General features: G+C 41.3%; 1 protein-coding gene across 1 annotated transcript in view; it reads right to left on the bottom strand.

The window, feature by feature from the left end:
- esamb (endothelial cell adhesion molecule b) overlaps window positions 1–1293 on the bottom strand; it is a 60581-nt gene extending 59288 nt beyond the window's left edge. Inside the window, exon 1 of the mRNA XM_050068988.1 lies at window positions 919–1293. Within this exon, the coding sequence (XP_049924945.1) occupies window positions 919–973 (55 nt within the window). The 5' untranslated portion in view covers window positions 974–1293. The remainder of the gene's footprint in view (window positions 1–918) is intronic.
- Window positions 1294–13288: the final 11995 nt, after the last annotated feature.

Here is a 13288-nt window from a genome sequence, read left to right as displayed (position 1 = left end):
CTTCAGAGCATTCAACCATGCAACAACATTATGCCCTCTTAAGATGAAGAGTACTCTGCTGTGTGCTTAAAAGGGGACCTCTGGTAAAACCACAAGCAGCAGCAGCCACAAGAAATAAAAATTACATATTTCATGAATTGTCAGCGTGCTCGCTCCTGCATTTGAATTCAAAATTTTGCTGGAGGGAAAAAAAGGAGGAGAGGAGGAGTGGAGGGGCCTTTCAGATTGACACATATTCGGCGTCTGAGGAGGCTGATGGCTGCTCCTTACTGCCAATAATGTGAATCTGAGTGATGCATTTGACTACATTTACACATGGGCGTATGCTTCCTTTCAACACTGAGGGGTCAATGTCTGAAAATCTGAGCATCAAATACTTGATTTCCTGCCAAATTTGTATGCATCAATTTGTGCCATTTTTGCTTCAATTCATGGTTTCATGTCTTTCATTTCCTCAAATTAAAAGTCCTCTTCTACTTTCATTCAATATTGAGGAGGACATGTGCCGTGCTTCCCACAGAAATCTACTCCTGTGCAGCCACTCAGGATTTAAATCTGAAGTTAATGCAGCCAGTGTTAAAGGTCACGCAGCTACAGTCCAAACATTACTTTCTTTATTGCATTGTGCTTTACTGACTCAATTCATCACAGTTAACCCTTAAAACTTGTTTGGGAATAAGGAACAAGTTAAAGGACACTTTCTGTTGTTTTCTGACTTTCTAATTTGTCCAAAAGTGGAAATTTGATGACAAGAAAACCTTTACTGTCTTTTCTCACTTGTTTTTCCTTATAACTGCCGTTTGAAACACATATTTATCACTTTCCCTGACACTAACAAACTGCTACTGGACCCAGGTTACACTCACAGGTTGCCACTTGCAGCAGCTTAAAGCTCCTCGAGTGAATTAATTAGCTTACCTTGTAAAATCCATAATAACATCAGCATGGCTCGAAGTCTTGTCTTTATCTCCATGGCGCAACATCCACCGGCTGCTCCAGCGCACAGGGGCTTTCTTTGAAGTTTGTCACCAAACAATCTCTCTCTCTCTGCTGCTTAATTGTCTTCAGGTAGCAATTAACTGTCCGCTGCACGAACCAGCGAGGCGACGTCTGCAAGTCAAGCTTCCTCTCCTCTTCCCATCCCGCCTCCAAACAGCGGCGGACATCGCAGAGCGCACCGCCGACTCCGCTCGCCTTCAACTTTACAAACCTCAGGAAGGTTAAAACAAAGAAAAGAAAAACACTCAGGGTTTCTTTTATATCCTTTCTATGTTGAATCCAGCCTGCTTCACTTCTGCTCCCTCAGTGCGTGTCGCTCCTTGTCGTCCTGCTCACACAGTAAAACTGTGAGAGCTTATCACCTGCCTGAGCTGCTCGGTGACGCCCCCTGGCACCTAAACCCCAACTGCAGCTCGTCAGTGAGCACATCTGTCCTTTATTAGGCAGGTAAACCGTTAATATAAGGACTTTTGTCTCTTTTAATAGACAGAGACATTAAATGGCAGCATGTTGCACTGACAGTGAGAGTGGGTGTGCCAAAAAACGCTCTGTAATATGCGTTTCGCTTATTGCTCTGACTTTTTTGGGGCTTGGTGTACACTTTCTTTACAACAGTTAAAATGTCAGAAACGTTTATTCAATTTTAAAGTAGAATGCATTGTTTCTTTGCTTGGTTTTGTCTTCAATATAGCAAATAATGTGAGTACAAAACTCTCTCAAGTCTCATCAGTCATGTAAAAACTTCTAGGGAATACAGTGCTCTTGAATGCAAGTGAAGGTAACATCCACAAACCACAACCAGAAAAAAATACTGTTCAGTGAGAACAATCTTGGCAAAAATAGTTTATTAAAAATAATAATAGTCATGTTGTTTATTTCTGATGTCTTGTACTAAGCCTGTGAAAGCTTAAGTTCATCATTGCTTAGGTGGTTTTAGATTTATGTATTGTGGCGGCACAGGCAGATTATGAGACAATGGGCCCCTGGGCACAGATATGCAAAAGGCTCCACCACCTCCCCTACACAGGAGCAAGACACAGAAACTTTTTGTTGTTGTTTTTGTCTCTCTGTAGTTATTTTGCATCTCTTTGTGGTCTTTTTGTGGAGTCATTTTGAGTCTCTTTCTGGTCGGTACATGTTAATTTGAGTGACATTTTGCCAGTAAAGGCTAGAGGGGTCCCTGACACTCTGGGCCCCTGGGCCTGGGTCTGATGCCTGTTCAGTTATCCATCCATGTGTGTTGACTATTGTCCTGTATGTTCTTGCCTTTCACAAAGTAGCTGAGTACCAAATATTCTCTGTAAATGGAGAATATTGTAGGTTTTATTTGTTTTATATTGCCCCCAACAACCAATCGTTTTATGCATCCCATTTATGCCCCACAGCACACAGGTGATGTCAGGGCGTCATAAAAAGGTAGCAACCAGCTGCCAGACAATAAGCAGCAGGCATCCAAGACACACAGCACTGAAAAAAAATGCAAATATAGCAAGGCAAAATGTCAAATCAGAGTAAATCTAGGGTTTGCTTTTACTGTCACTTTCACCGGCAAGTGTGTTTACAAATAGTAGTGACAATCACACATAGCCGCACAATGTGAAAAACCACAATAAACTTAAAATAACTTTGCTGTAAGACCAGCACGAAGCGTGTCCTCCCCATGTCTGCATAGGTGTCCTCCACTTGGATGGCTTGGGTGGCTGTGGCTCAGAGGTAGAGCGGGTCGTCCACTAATTGGAAGCTCAGTGGTTTGATCCCCGGCTCCTCCAGTCTGCATGTCAAAGTATCCTTAAGCAAGATACTGAACACCAAATTATAGCCCAATGGCTGTTCCACTGGTGTGTGAGTGTGTGTGAATGATAGAAGTAGGGGGCACCATGTATGGTAGCCTCGGCCACCAGTGTGTGAATGGGTAAATGTGATATGTATGTATGCATGTGTGTTGACGGTGGCTTTAAGTTGAATATTTTACAGGCAGAAGTTACATCCTATTTTACCTGCAAACATCAAAATAATGGAAACACCCCCTCAGAACGACTCTCAAATACACTTAGTCCCATCTAAGTGTAATGTCAACTCAATCACCATGCATTACCTGATGTATTAGAAAGTCTAATTCAGAGCAGAATGGAGAGTCACAGGTAAAGGTCCCACAGGAACGGGCCGCGCAGCCACTTAAACAGGAGAACAGGAGCTGCTGTGGGATTTTACATTGTAATGTGAGTCTGAGGTCCCAGCTCGACTCACAATAAATGGGTCACCAGGTGAAATATTAATGCAGGTGGGTCGATGTGTTGTATTTTTAATGGAATATAATGGATTTATTACATGATATAAAGCTTCACATGTTTTCTGGGAGCAGTGGCTGCACCGCTGTGTGCACTGAGCTTTACAGTTAAACACCATCAAGCCACGAGCCCATGGTTCAGACACATAAAGGCTGATATGATGGGGCTGGTGTTATTTTGGCATTGTTGTTTGTTTTATTTGTTTTAAGTGTTACTGTCTGACGCTGACTTATATTATTTATATTGCTGTCATGTTGTGGAACCTGACATCTTTTCCTATTGTTATCAGATTTTAACGTTCAACTTGGAAAAGTTTTCACTGAAAATATTGCTTAAGTCAAAAATGATATGTGTGACTATCTGACTCAAACTTTTTGATTGTTCCAGAGGTCAGAGGTCAAAGGCACGGAGACGCAGCCTTTGTCAATTATGCCCCTGAACTGTGGAACAGTCTGCCTGCGGGCCTTAGGGGCTCTACAGTACATCTGTTGAAACTTTTTAACGTTACCATGAGACACATCTTCTTATCATTGCTTTTGTCTTAAAACGTATTATTGTATTAATATTATTACTATTACTAATATTATTGTTATATATGCGTGTGTGTGTGTGTGTGTATGGCAAAGTGTTCATTTTGGTAACGCTTTATATTACAGCCCTGACAAATTAGAGTGTAATTATTTTGCATTTGGGCATACTGATAAAATACTTACTGGGTTTCTACTGTGACCATGGAAGGATTACTAAATGGGCCAACTAGACACAGGCCCAGGGGCCCAAAGTGTACGGGGTGGGGGGCTGGCCCTCACCTGACTACAGAGAGCTTGAAAATTACAACAAAGAGATGCAAAGGCACACAAAATAATGACAGAAAGAGGCTACACAACTACAAAGAAACACAAAACGACCAAAAAAGACAAACAACAAAAACAAAATTACCTCAAAGACACACTCACACATAAGATGCATTATGACAACATGGAGATGCCAAACAACAATACAAAAAGAGCTATGCTAACTATAAAGTGTGTGTGTCTGACACCTACGAAGGAAAGGTGGAGGATGAGGCTCTTGCGTATCTGTGCCCGGGAGCCCACTGTCTGATAATCCACCTTTGACTGAGACAAAGACAAAGACAAGATCAAGGGGGTAACAACTTTGTGATTCAGAGGAAATGACACTGTGCTGTAAGTATTTTTTTTGTATGCATGGAAACAGTATTGTAAATAAAGCCCTGTACACTCTTTTCTGTCAGGTGAAAGTACCTCCAGTCATTCAGAGCTGCTTTACAGTAATCAAGTTAAGCTCTTAGGAAATGCCCGCTGCAAAATACAATCCAAAAGTGCACAAAAGATATGAATGTTTGTTCTTGGAGCCTTAATACTGAAAGTGCACTTAACTTACTCTTGAAAGTGACTCTTTTGATCTATTCAGAATGTGTTTGGACCAGTTTCTAAAAATTATTTTACTGGCTTGAACAGTAAGATATGGGGTCCCCTCTCTGAACCCTGTAACTGTGTTTTTTTATTATTATTTTTTAATCAAACATATGACTCTTACGTCTGTATTTATGTGTGAAAAATGTGTAAATCGTGGACACTTGCACATGAGGAATTTAATGTCACTGCTATGTGTGAATAATTGATTGCTCAAGTGTGAAAGAAGCAGCGATATGAAACTGCACAGCTTGCATGTTCCAGCCTCTCCGACCCTGTTCCCCATTCAATGAGCTACATTTCTCAGTAGGTCAGGTAGATTTTAGTAATGAATTCAGCAAAAAATGTTACGGACCACTTCACCACCTGTCCTTTCCTGCAAGTGACCACGTGATTTACGACTGCACAGAAGAGATGAAAAATGTCTCTGTGGAGGATTTCTTTAGTATCTCTGTGATTTGTGACACTCTGAGCTCCTATCTATAGGAGGAAAAACACTCCCTGCTTTCTTCCTGAATATGTTCATTGTTGGAGTTGGCTGAGATGCTGTTATCTCTCAGATAGCTCGATGATCTAGCCTTGACAGTCTACTTCCAGATAGCATGACTGGAATCCTTTGTAGAGACCATTTCCTCCCCATTGCACTTTGCTCTACTGTATTTTCCACTGTCTGAATAAAACAACTTGATGGATTACTGGTGCAAAGAGTTTAAATTTATTGATTCTTTTGTGCCATCTAGTGGTCAACACCTGAAGCACTAGTCCTCTACCTGCTTTTTTTATCTTTATTTTTAGGGGTTGTTGGGCTGCAGGTAAAACATTGTGAACAGGTCAGCAGTCCCTCACAGGGCTAATTCAGCTTGACAGACAATCAACCACACTCACGCTTGTGTACCTGTTGGCAGCTTTAGTCTTCACTCCTGACCTGCTTGGCTTTGGACAGAGGGAGGAAACACCCAGAGGAAATCCATGTGAGAGCATGAGTGGGCGGATTCAAAGGTCTGGACCCAGGCAAGATTGCTGCTATAATTCTATACTTTTTCTCATTGCCAAACAAGTCCCAAAAACAACACTGTCTCTCAATGCACCCAGTCTTCCCTGCTCTGTCTGTGTCACCCAGCCCGGAGCCTGTTTGCTCCCACGGAGAATCATAAACCACCATTCATTTTTCCAATGGGCACTTCTGTTGCAGATGAGCAGCAGCATCAAGTATTCATAGTCTTACTTGCCAAAAAGGATTTATATGTTTAAATGTCAAATAAACATTTAATCAACCTGCTCATATTAATTTGAACTGGATCAGCCTTGTGTAACTGTGACTGGATCCCTTATCTCCGTATTATTTGGCATTATTAGCTCCATTGCTTCCTCTGGTGGCTCCACTTGTGTATTGTGCAGACAATCAGTGTTGAAGCAACAAAACTTTTGTTAAATTTATGTTTCTAATAATACTGCAGGGTCAGAACTCCAGCAACCATTTTAAAGAAACAACTTTATTATACAATATGGCAACAAAGTTGTTCTTTACACTGCAAGTTCACAAGAGTTCTCACCTCTTCAGACTTCTCCATGCACACTGGAAATAAGTTTAGTTGTTCCTATAATGTTTCCAACGAGACTAACAGTTAAAGGGACAGTTCACCCCCAAATCAAAAAATGCATATTCTTCCTCTTACCTGTAGTGGTATTTATCAGTCTAGATTGTTTTGGTGTGAGTTGCCTAGTGTTGGAGATATCAACCATAGAATCTGTCTTCTATTGAATATAATGGAACTAGATGGCACTATTCAGCAATGTCTCTTTCAGAAATCATGACTCAAGAGAGTTAGAGTTACTCAAGATAATCCACAGACCTTGTTGTGAGCAGTTTCATTAAAGACTCACTCTTCCTAAGCTTGAAAAGTTTTTGTCACATACAGCAAACATCTCCTCGCGATCCGCTAGCTACATGTCCTCTGAATATGCTGTGAAAAAGTCCGGTCTCTGTAGGCAGCCCAGGCTCTGCAAATGGCAACAAAAACACTTTACTTCTGTTTACGTTCAACAATGTTATCAAACACAACGGAGCTAGCTCGCCTTTTAGCCTCATTGTAGCCTGTAGCTCTAACTGCCTCTCTGGGCGGGAACTGCCCATTGGTTCGACATCCCATTGGTTCGACATCCCATTCTTCCGACCATATTAAACTCATTGTTCCGAAGTCCGTTCCGAAATCATCATGATGCCCTGTGGTTAAGGTCTGGTTAGGTTTAGGCACAAAAACCACTTGGTTAGGGTCAGGAAAAGATCATGGTGTGGGTTAAAATGAAAAAGAAAGTGACAAACACATAAGCCGTGAGCCTGCTTCGCCTCAAGCCGGTCGCGGCACACCATACGCCCGCCGCGAGCCGTTCAGCACCGCAAACAGTCGGACTAATGGGATGTCGAACCAATGGGCTGTCGAACCAATGACATGGACCCCTCTGGGCACTGCATTCACGTGTGCGCGCTTGCGCGAGACCGTGAGACATGGGCACTGCGTTCATGTATGTATGTGTGTGTGTGTGTGTGTGTGTGCTTGGTCGCAGCCTGGACCAAAATGCTTTTGTTGCCATTTGCGGAGCCTGGGCTGCCTACAGAGACCTGACTTTTTCACAGCATATTCAGAGGACATGTAGCTAGCGGATCGTGAGGAGATGTTAGATTAGACAAAAACTTTTCAAGCTTAGGTAGACTTAGGGAGCCTTTAAGGAACTGTTATCTTTTTACCCAAATACATCTGCCAACTGCTAGCTCAAGTAATACCGCAGAGCTAGCTTAAGTTCCAGCTGAGCCAAAGAGGACGTACATAATGTTTACATCTTGTGCTGTCACGAGCACGAGCCTCTCGTCCATGTGTAATGTCCCTCCAAGAGTCTTCAGCCATGCTTGCAGCTCTGTGATGCTGTAGGCTAAATGCTAACATGCTCACAATGCTAACATGCCGATGTTAAGCTGGTAAAATATTTACCATGCCCACCATCTTAGCTAAGCATGTTAGCATGCTAATATTTGCTAATCAGTAGGCTATTAAACCTGAAGCACAGGTTGGACAAATAAAATGTTGACCTGATGGTGGTGCTAGATGAAAATTACAATTAATCTTGAGGGAGACTCAGTGCATTTACAGAATTTCATGGAAATTCATTCAGTAGTTGCTGAAATATTTCAATCTAGAAAATGCCGCTTGCTTGGCTAAAATAAATATATCAGGCTGAATTTTGGGGACATTGTATAAGATGAGGAACAACACACCTACATTGTTTCCATCTGATGTAACAGTGCAGCTGCGGGGTAAGCAAAGTGCTGTCTTTGAACATTTCACTTTGTGCACAGTGAGAATCCAGTAAGCAACTTCAAACACGCAGATACAGAACGTTTTCAGTTTGTGATACTCATACACAAAGAGGGAAATGTGTCTTTTGAGCTGCCTTATGTGAAATTCAAGGGTAAAATTAAGAGTTTAAGAGTCTAATTAAGGTTTCTAGATGCACCACATTAACACAGGACTGCAAAAAGAAGACATCAGAGCAAATAAGGTGATGGGAGGACTCTCTGAATCCATGAAAAGTCTAAGTCACAGTACATTTAAATGTCTTTGACTTTATCGGTCATGCTGTGTCATATTCTTTGCATGTCACGCCTTAATTTGGATTTCCCTTACCAAATAAGAGTTTGGCAACACCTCTTGTGTTTCCAACATTTCTGTAAAACAGTGTTGGCCTAGTTTAAGTTTGCTGATAGAGAAGCTGGTTTTCATTGATAAGTGCTTCTCTGACAAACAACCGTCACCACGCTGCCACTTCATATGAAAAAGCATAAATAAAAATAATAATAATGATGATTTCTTTCGAAGGTTGTAAATTATTGTGAGCGCTGACATTTGGATGAATGACATTTAAATCCACCTACACCAGCCACCAGCAAACGCAGACCATGGTTACTTCAGTGACCTCTTCGGTAAATCATGTCTCGTGGTGAATGCAGCAGCCAGGCATGACACTTTTAATTCATCCTGCATGTGAAACCTTTGACGCCTACTCGCATAAAAACATCACGACCAGCATGAAAGTAACGCTCACACGGGAATATCAGCAAAGTTATGAGCCATCAGAGGACTTAAATGGGAGATTTCAAAATGCCAAACAAATAAAAGCATTAATCATTTCTGTCCTCAGTGAAATAAATTGGAAAGAAATACAGCTTCTACCTGTATATCTTTTAAATGAATTCTTCTGCCTGTTACCTTCTTTTCTTACAAATAATGTGCTGGAAATATGAATGTTTATCGGTGACAAGAGTTTGAAGAATCCTCACAGTGAAATCGGAGCTATTAGTTTGCTCTGGACATTGACTGCTTGCTTCCTGCATTTCCATTAAAAATGTAGGAGTCACACTGACATGCTCATATTGTGCAGCAGGAAGACTCGCAGCAGAGCACTGTGACAGCCGGGCTGGTGAATAATCTCAGAGGCTGTTTGTGTGTGTGTGTGTGTGTGGCGCTGGATGTCTGCCACGTGCTTGGTGATATGAGCCCTCTGTGTGGAAGGGCCTTCTGTCATTTATCACTCTTTAGCGTCATTACAGAGAAGATTAGATTTAGACGAGCATAAGGAATATGAAGATGACCTTGTCTTGTTTTTTTCTTCCTCCCCAGGAAGATATAATGCAATTCTGCTTGTGCAGCACAATAACACTTGTTCAGAACTGCTCTTCATGAGTTTGAATCTGCATTTTTTACATTATTTTTAGTTAGAAATAAACATCAATCCTTGCAGGCTGCTGTGTAATGTGACTCAGCAAGATTATCAGCTGTAAACCTGCACCATCCTCGTCCTCTTCCTCCTCAGAGGCCGAAAACAGTTGTGATTCTGATTTAATTCTTAATTGCCAATTTGCTTCACGCCAGCATTGCATCTGTTTTATGCTCTCCACATAATACTGTACATGACAACTGTTTTATTAGCTCAGCATGACAGAGAGCCTGAAACAGACTCGACTGTTTTTTGAGGAGTTTTATTTTCATACATCTGAGACTCGCCATCCTGAAAATGAACCCGCGGTTTCTGTGAGAGGCAAATGTTTTTTCTTCTGCAGACAACTGGATTAGGATTCACAGACGACAAAACAAGCATGAAAAGATGTTCAAAACATGAGAAATCACAGCTGAGCCTCAGCGATGTTATTGTAAATCTCAGAGGAGACGTTTTTTAATAACAGCAGAGGGTGCTCTGACTCGTCCTGTCGTGATGAATTCCATTCAGAAGGAGGTGATAACAAGCTGAGAGGGATAATGAAAAAAAATCTAATACATATGGACAAAAAGATGTTTGCTATTTATGTTAATATTATCCTGCATGACATGATTCAATGATGCAACACAGATGATGCTCCAGCAACAGGACAGCAGAGCCGTGAAGAGGCACAATTGATCTGTTGTTGTTTTGTGACACACACCTGAGCTGCTGTCTTAAAGTTCTGACGATGTTTTTGAAGTTGTGAAAAATCCTTGTTTCCCAGAATCCAAGGTGGCATCTTTTTTTAAATGGATGGATGAAGGGAATACTGATCAAACTGAGCGCTTACCACCAAGTTTTGTTCTGTATAGCAAACTATTAATTTCATCATCGCTTTTTTTCTCCCAAAGGCCATTCTCGGTGATGGCAGTGTTGGGAGCCAGAATTGGGCCAGGTTTTTTTGTTGGCTCAATCTGGGGCGTCATTCATCCCAAATCTCAGTCAACTCTGGCAACCAGACTCAGCCCATCTTATTTCTTCTGGCATGCTGAGTTTGGGCCGCTGCTGGGCCAGGTTATTTTTGATAATGAATCAGTGATGGCAGTGTTGGCAGCCAGAATCGCACCAGTTCATTTAGCCCAATTCTGGGGTGTCATTCTTGTCAAGTGTCAGTTGAATTGGGAAACTAGATGCAGCCCAACCTATTTTTCCTGGCATGCCGAGTTTGGGCCAATGCTGGGCCAGGTCATTTTTGATAATTAATCAGTGATGGCAGTGTCAGCAGCCAGAGTTGTGCCAGTATATTTAGCCTGATTCTGGGACATCATTCATCCCAAGTCTCAGTTGAGCTGGGGAACTAGACACAGCCTTACTTATTTCTTCAGGCGTGCCAAGTTTGGACCAATGCTGGGCCAGGTCATTTTGGCTACCTGTGTTAGATGATGAATCTTTTTTTTCTACATAATGTCAGAAAATGGTGAAAAATGTATATCCTGGTTTTCCAGAGTCCAAAGTGAGGTCTTTTTTAAAATGGTCGTCAATGCAGGGATTACTGACCAAACTGAGTGCTTATCACCAAGTTTTGTTCTGTATAGATCTGCAACTAACTATTATTTTCATTATTTATTAATTTCATTGTCGCTTATTTTCTCCATTAGGCCATTCCCAGTGATGGCAGTGTTGGGAGCAAGAATCGGGCCAGTTTTTTTGGCCTAATCTCAAGTCTCAGTCCAGTTGGGCATCTAGACACAGCCCAACTTATTTCCTCTGGCATGCCGAGTTTGGGTCGAATTTGGGCCAGGTCATTTTTCAAATTTGGCACAGTGGTGACAATGCCGGCAGCCAGAATCATGCCAGTATATTTAATCTGATTCTGGGGTGTCATTCATGTCAAGTCTCAGTTGAGTTGGGCAGCTGGAAGCAGCCTGACTTATTTCTTCAGGCCTTCTTCAGGTCATTTTGGCCACCTGGGTCAGGTGATTAATAGATTTTTCTATAAAATGTCAGAAAATAGTGAAAAATGGTTTTCCTGAGTCCAAGATGACATCTTTGAATATCTTGTTTTGTCAGATGAACATCAAAACCTTAAAGATGTTCAGTTTACAATCACAGAAAACAAAGGATCAAAGGATTTTTTTATTTCATTGTATATCTTACAAGAACAATACACCATACATATGTTTCAGATATAGCCAAAAACTAATTTCTATCAGTAGTTCCTGGGCGGAGGCTACCAGTGACACAAAGACAAGTCAGTTGTGGTGCATTGAAACATCACATTTCGAAAACAAGTACAATTAAAGGGTATTTAATAAGATAATATGATAATAATAATATACAGTAATATAAATTGGCTCCCAACTAGGGAGTATACCATCAGTACTCAAAACTGTTTGCTGTTTGTGTGTGTGTGTGTGTGTGTGTGTGTGTGTGTGTGTGTGTGTGTGTGTGTGTGTGTGTGTGTGTGTGTGACAGACTCATTAATTAAGTGGCTCTACTGTTTTGGCACTGATACTAAAATTCAGGTATCATATTGGCACAGATATTGAAAGTTTTCAAACAACACCCAACCCAATGAGCCAGAGCAGAACTTCTGGAGCTGAATTAACAGACCATAAACAGAAAACTCAGTTAATCAAAGGCTCCAGATTCCCAAATGGAAATATTAATATTTTCCTTTGTCTCCTGAGACGTTAACCCCTTTACATCCAGTTTTCTGCTTCTGTTTAAGAAGCCTAAGATTGGAAAAATCCTCCAAATAAATATATTTTGTATCAGCTTGTTTGGACTTTTCATTGAATCTGTGTGATGATTACACCAAGTTAAACACTCAAACCCAAATCTCCCTGGTTTTATGGCTGCACATTTACGATCAGTTGAATATTCTAGATGTATTTTTCATAATTTTATACACATTTCTTCAAATTTTGATTTGGTTTGCTTTGTGTTTGGAAAATTTGGGACCTCTAGTAGAATTTACAATAAAGCTCAGTCAGTTTGAGCCAAGTCTTGCTGCACAGCTGCTGCACAAGTCTGACTGTGATCTAGGTTTGGATTGTTGCTCAGACAAAACAACAGTTTGAACATGTCAGTTTGGGCTTTTTGGAAATTTGTGGTGGATATGTTTCTGAAATGTTAGGCACCAACATAGCACTGTTATTTTCTGTCACTACTTTCATGCATTTTTCTTGTGAAGTGAACAGTGCTCTATTTCGTCATCATTGCTCCTGAGCTTCTGTGATGTTGGATGTTGTTAGATGCATCTTTATGGAGTAGACGTTTGACATCTGGTTTGAGCACTGTGGCCAAGTTATAAGCTCAAACTCAATTTAAAATCTGTATCAGTGCTGGCACTTCTGCTGACTCTTGCAGCCCTGATCCCTCCCAGGAAAGATGTGCAGTTATGACTTCAGACCAGCAGAGGACTCCCCTGAGCCTCGACTGCAATCTGCTGCTGCTCTCAAAAACTATGTTCAATCTAAAAATGTTCCTTTTTCCTCCTCTGTCATTCAGTTTTCAGTGCTCCTTCCATAAGCATTGTTGGATAAGGTGGTCATTGCAAATGTGAAATGAAACCCACACATAATACATATTATAAGTACTTGTAAAAAACACGAGGACAGAACATCTCTTTGCAGGTACTCGACCTCAGCTCATGACCTCTGCTATAACTTTGATGCAAAACACGTCTGATATCTTCCTCACAGAGACACGGAGGAGAGGCAAGATTTGAGCCCTGTGACGTAATGCTGCAGAATAGATAAATGGGCTCTCGAGCACAAGTGGCAATTACATGAGAGATCTATTTGTACC

This window comes from Epinephelus moara, chromosome 2 (genome assembly GCF_006386435.1).
Source record: "Epinephelus moara isolate mb chromosome 2, YSFRI_EMoa_1.0, whole genome shotgun sequence".
Lineage (NCBI taxonomy): Eukaryota > Metazoa > Chordata > Actinopteri > Perciformes > Serranidae > Epinephelus > Epinephelus moara.
Note: the sequence above shows the minus strand (reverse complement) of the source record. Positions and strands in the feature narration are given on the sequence as shown.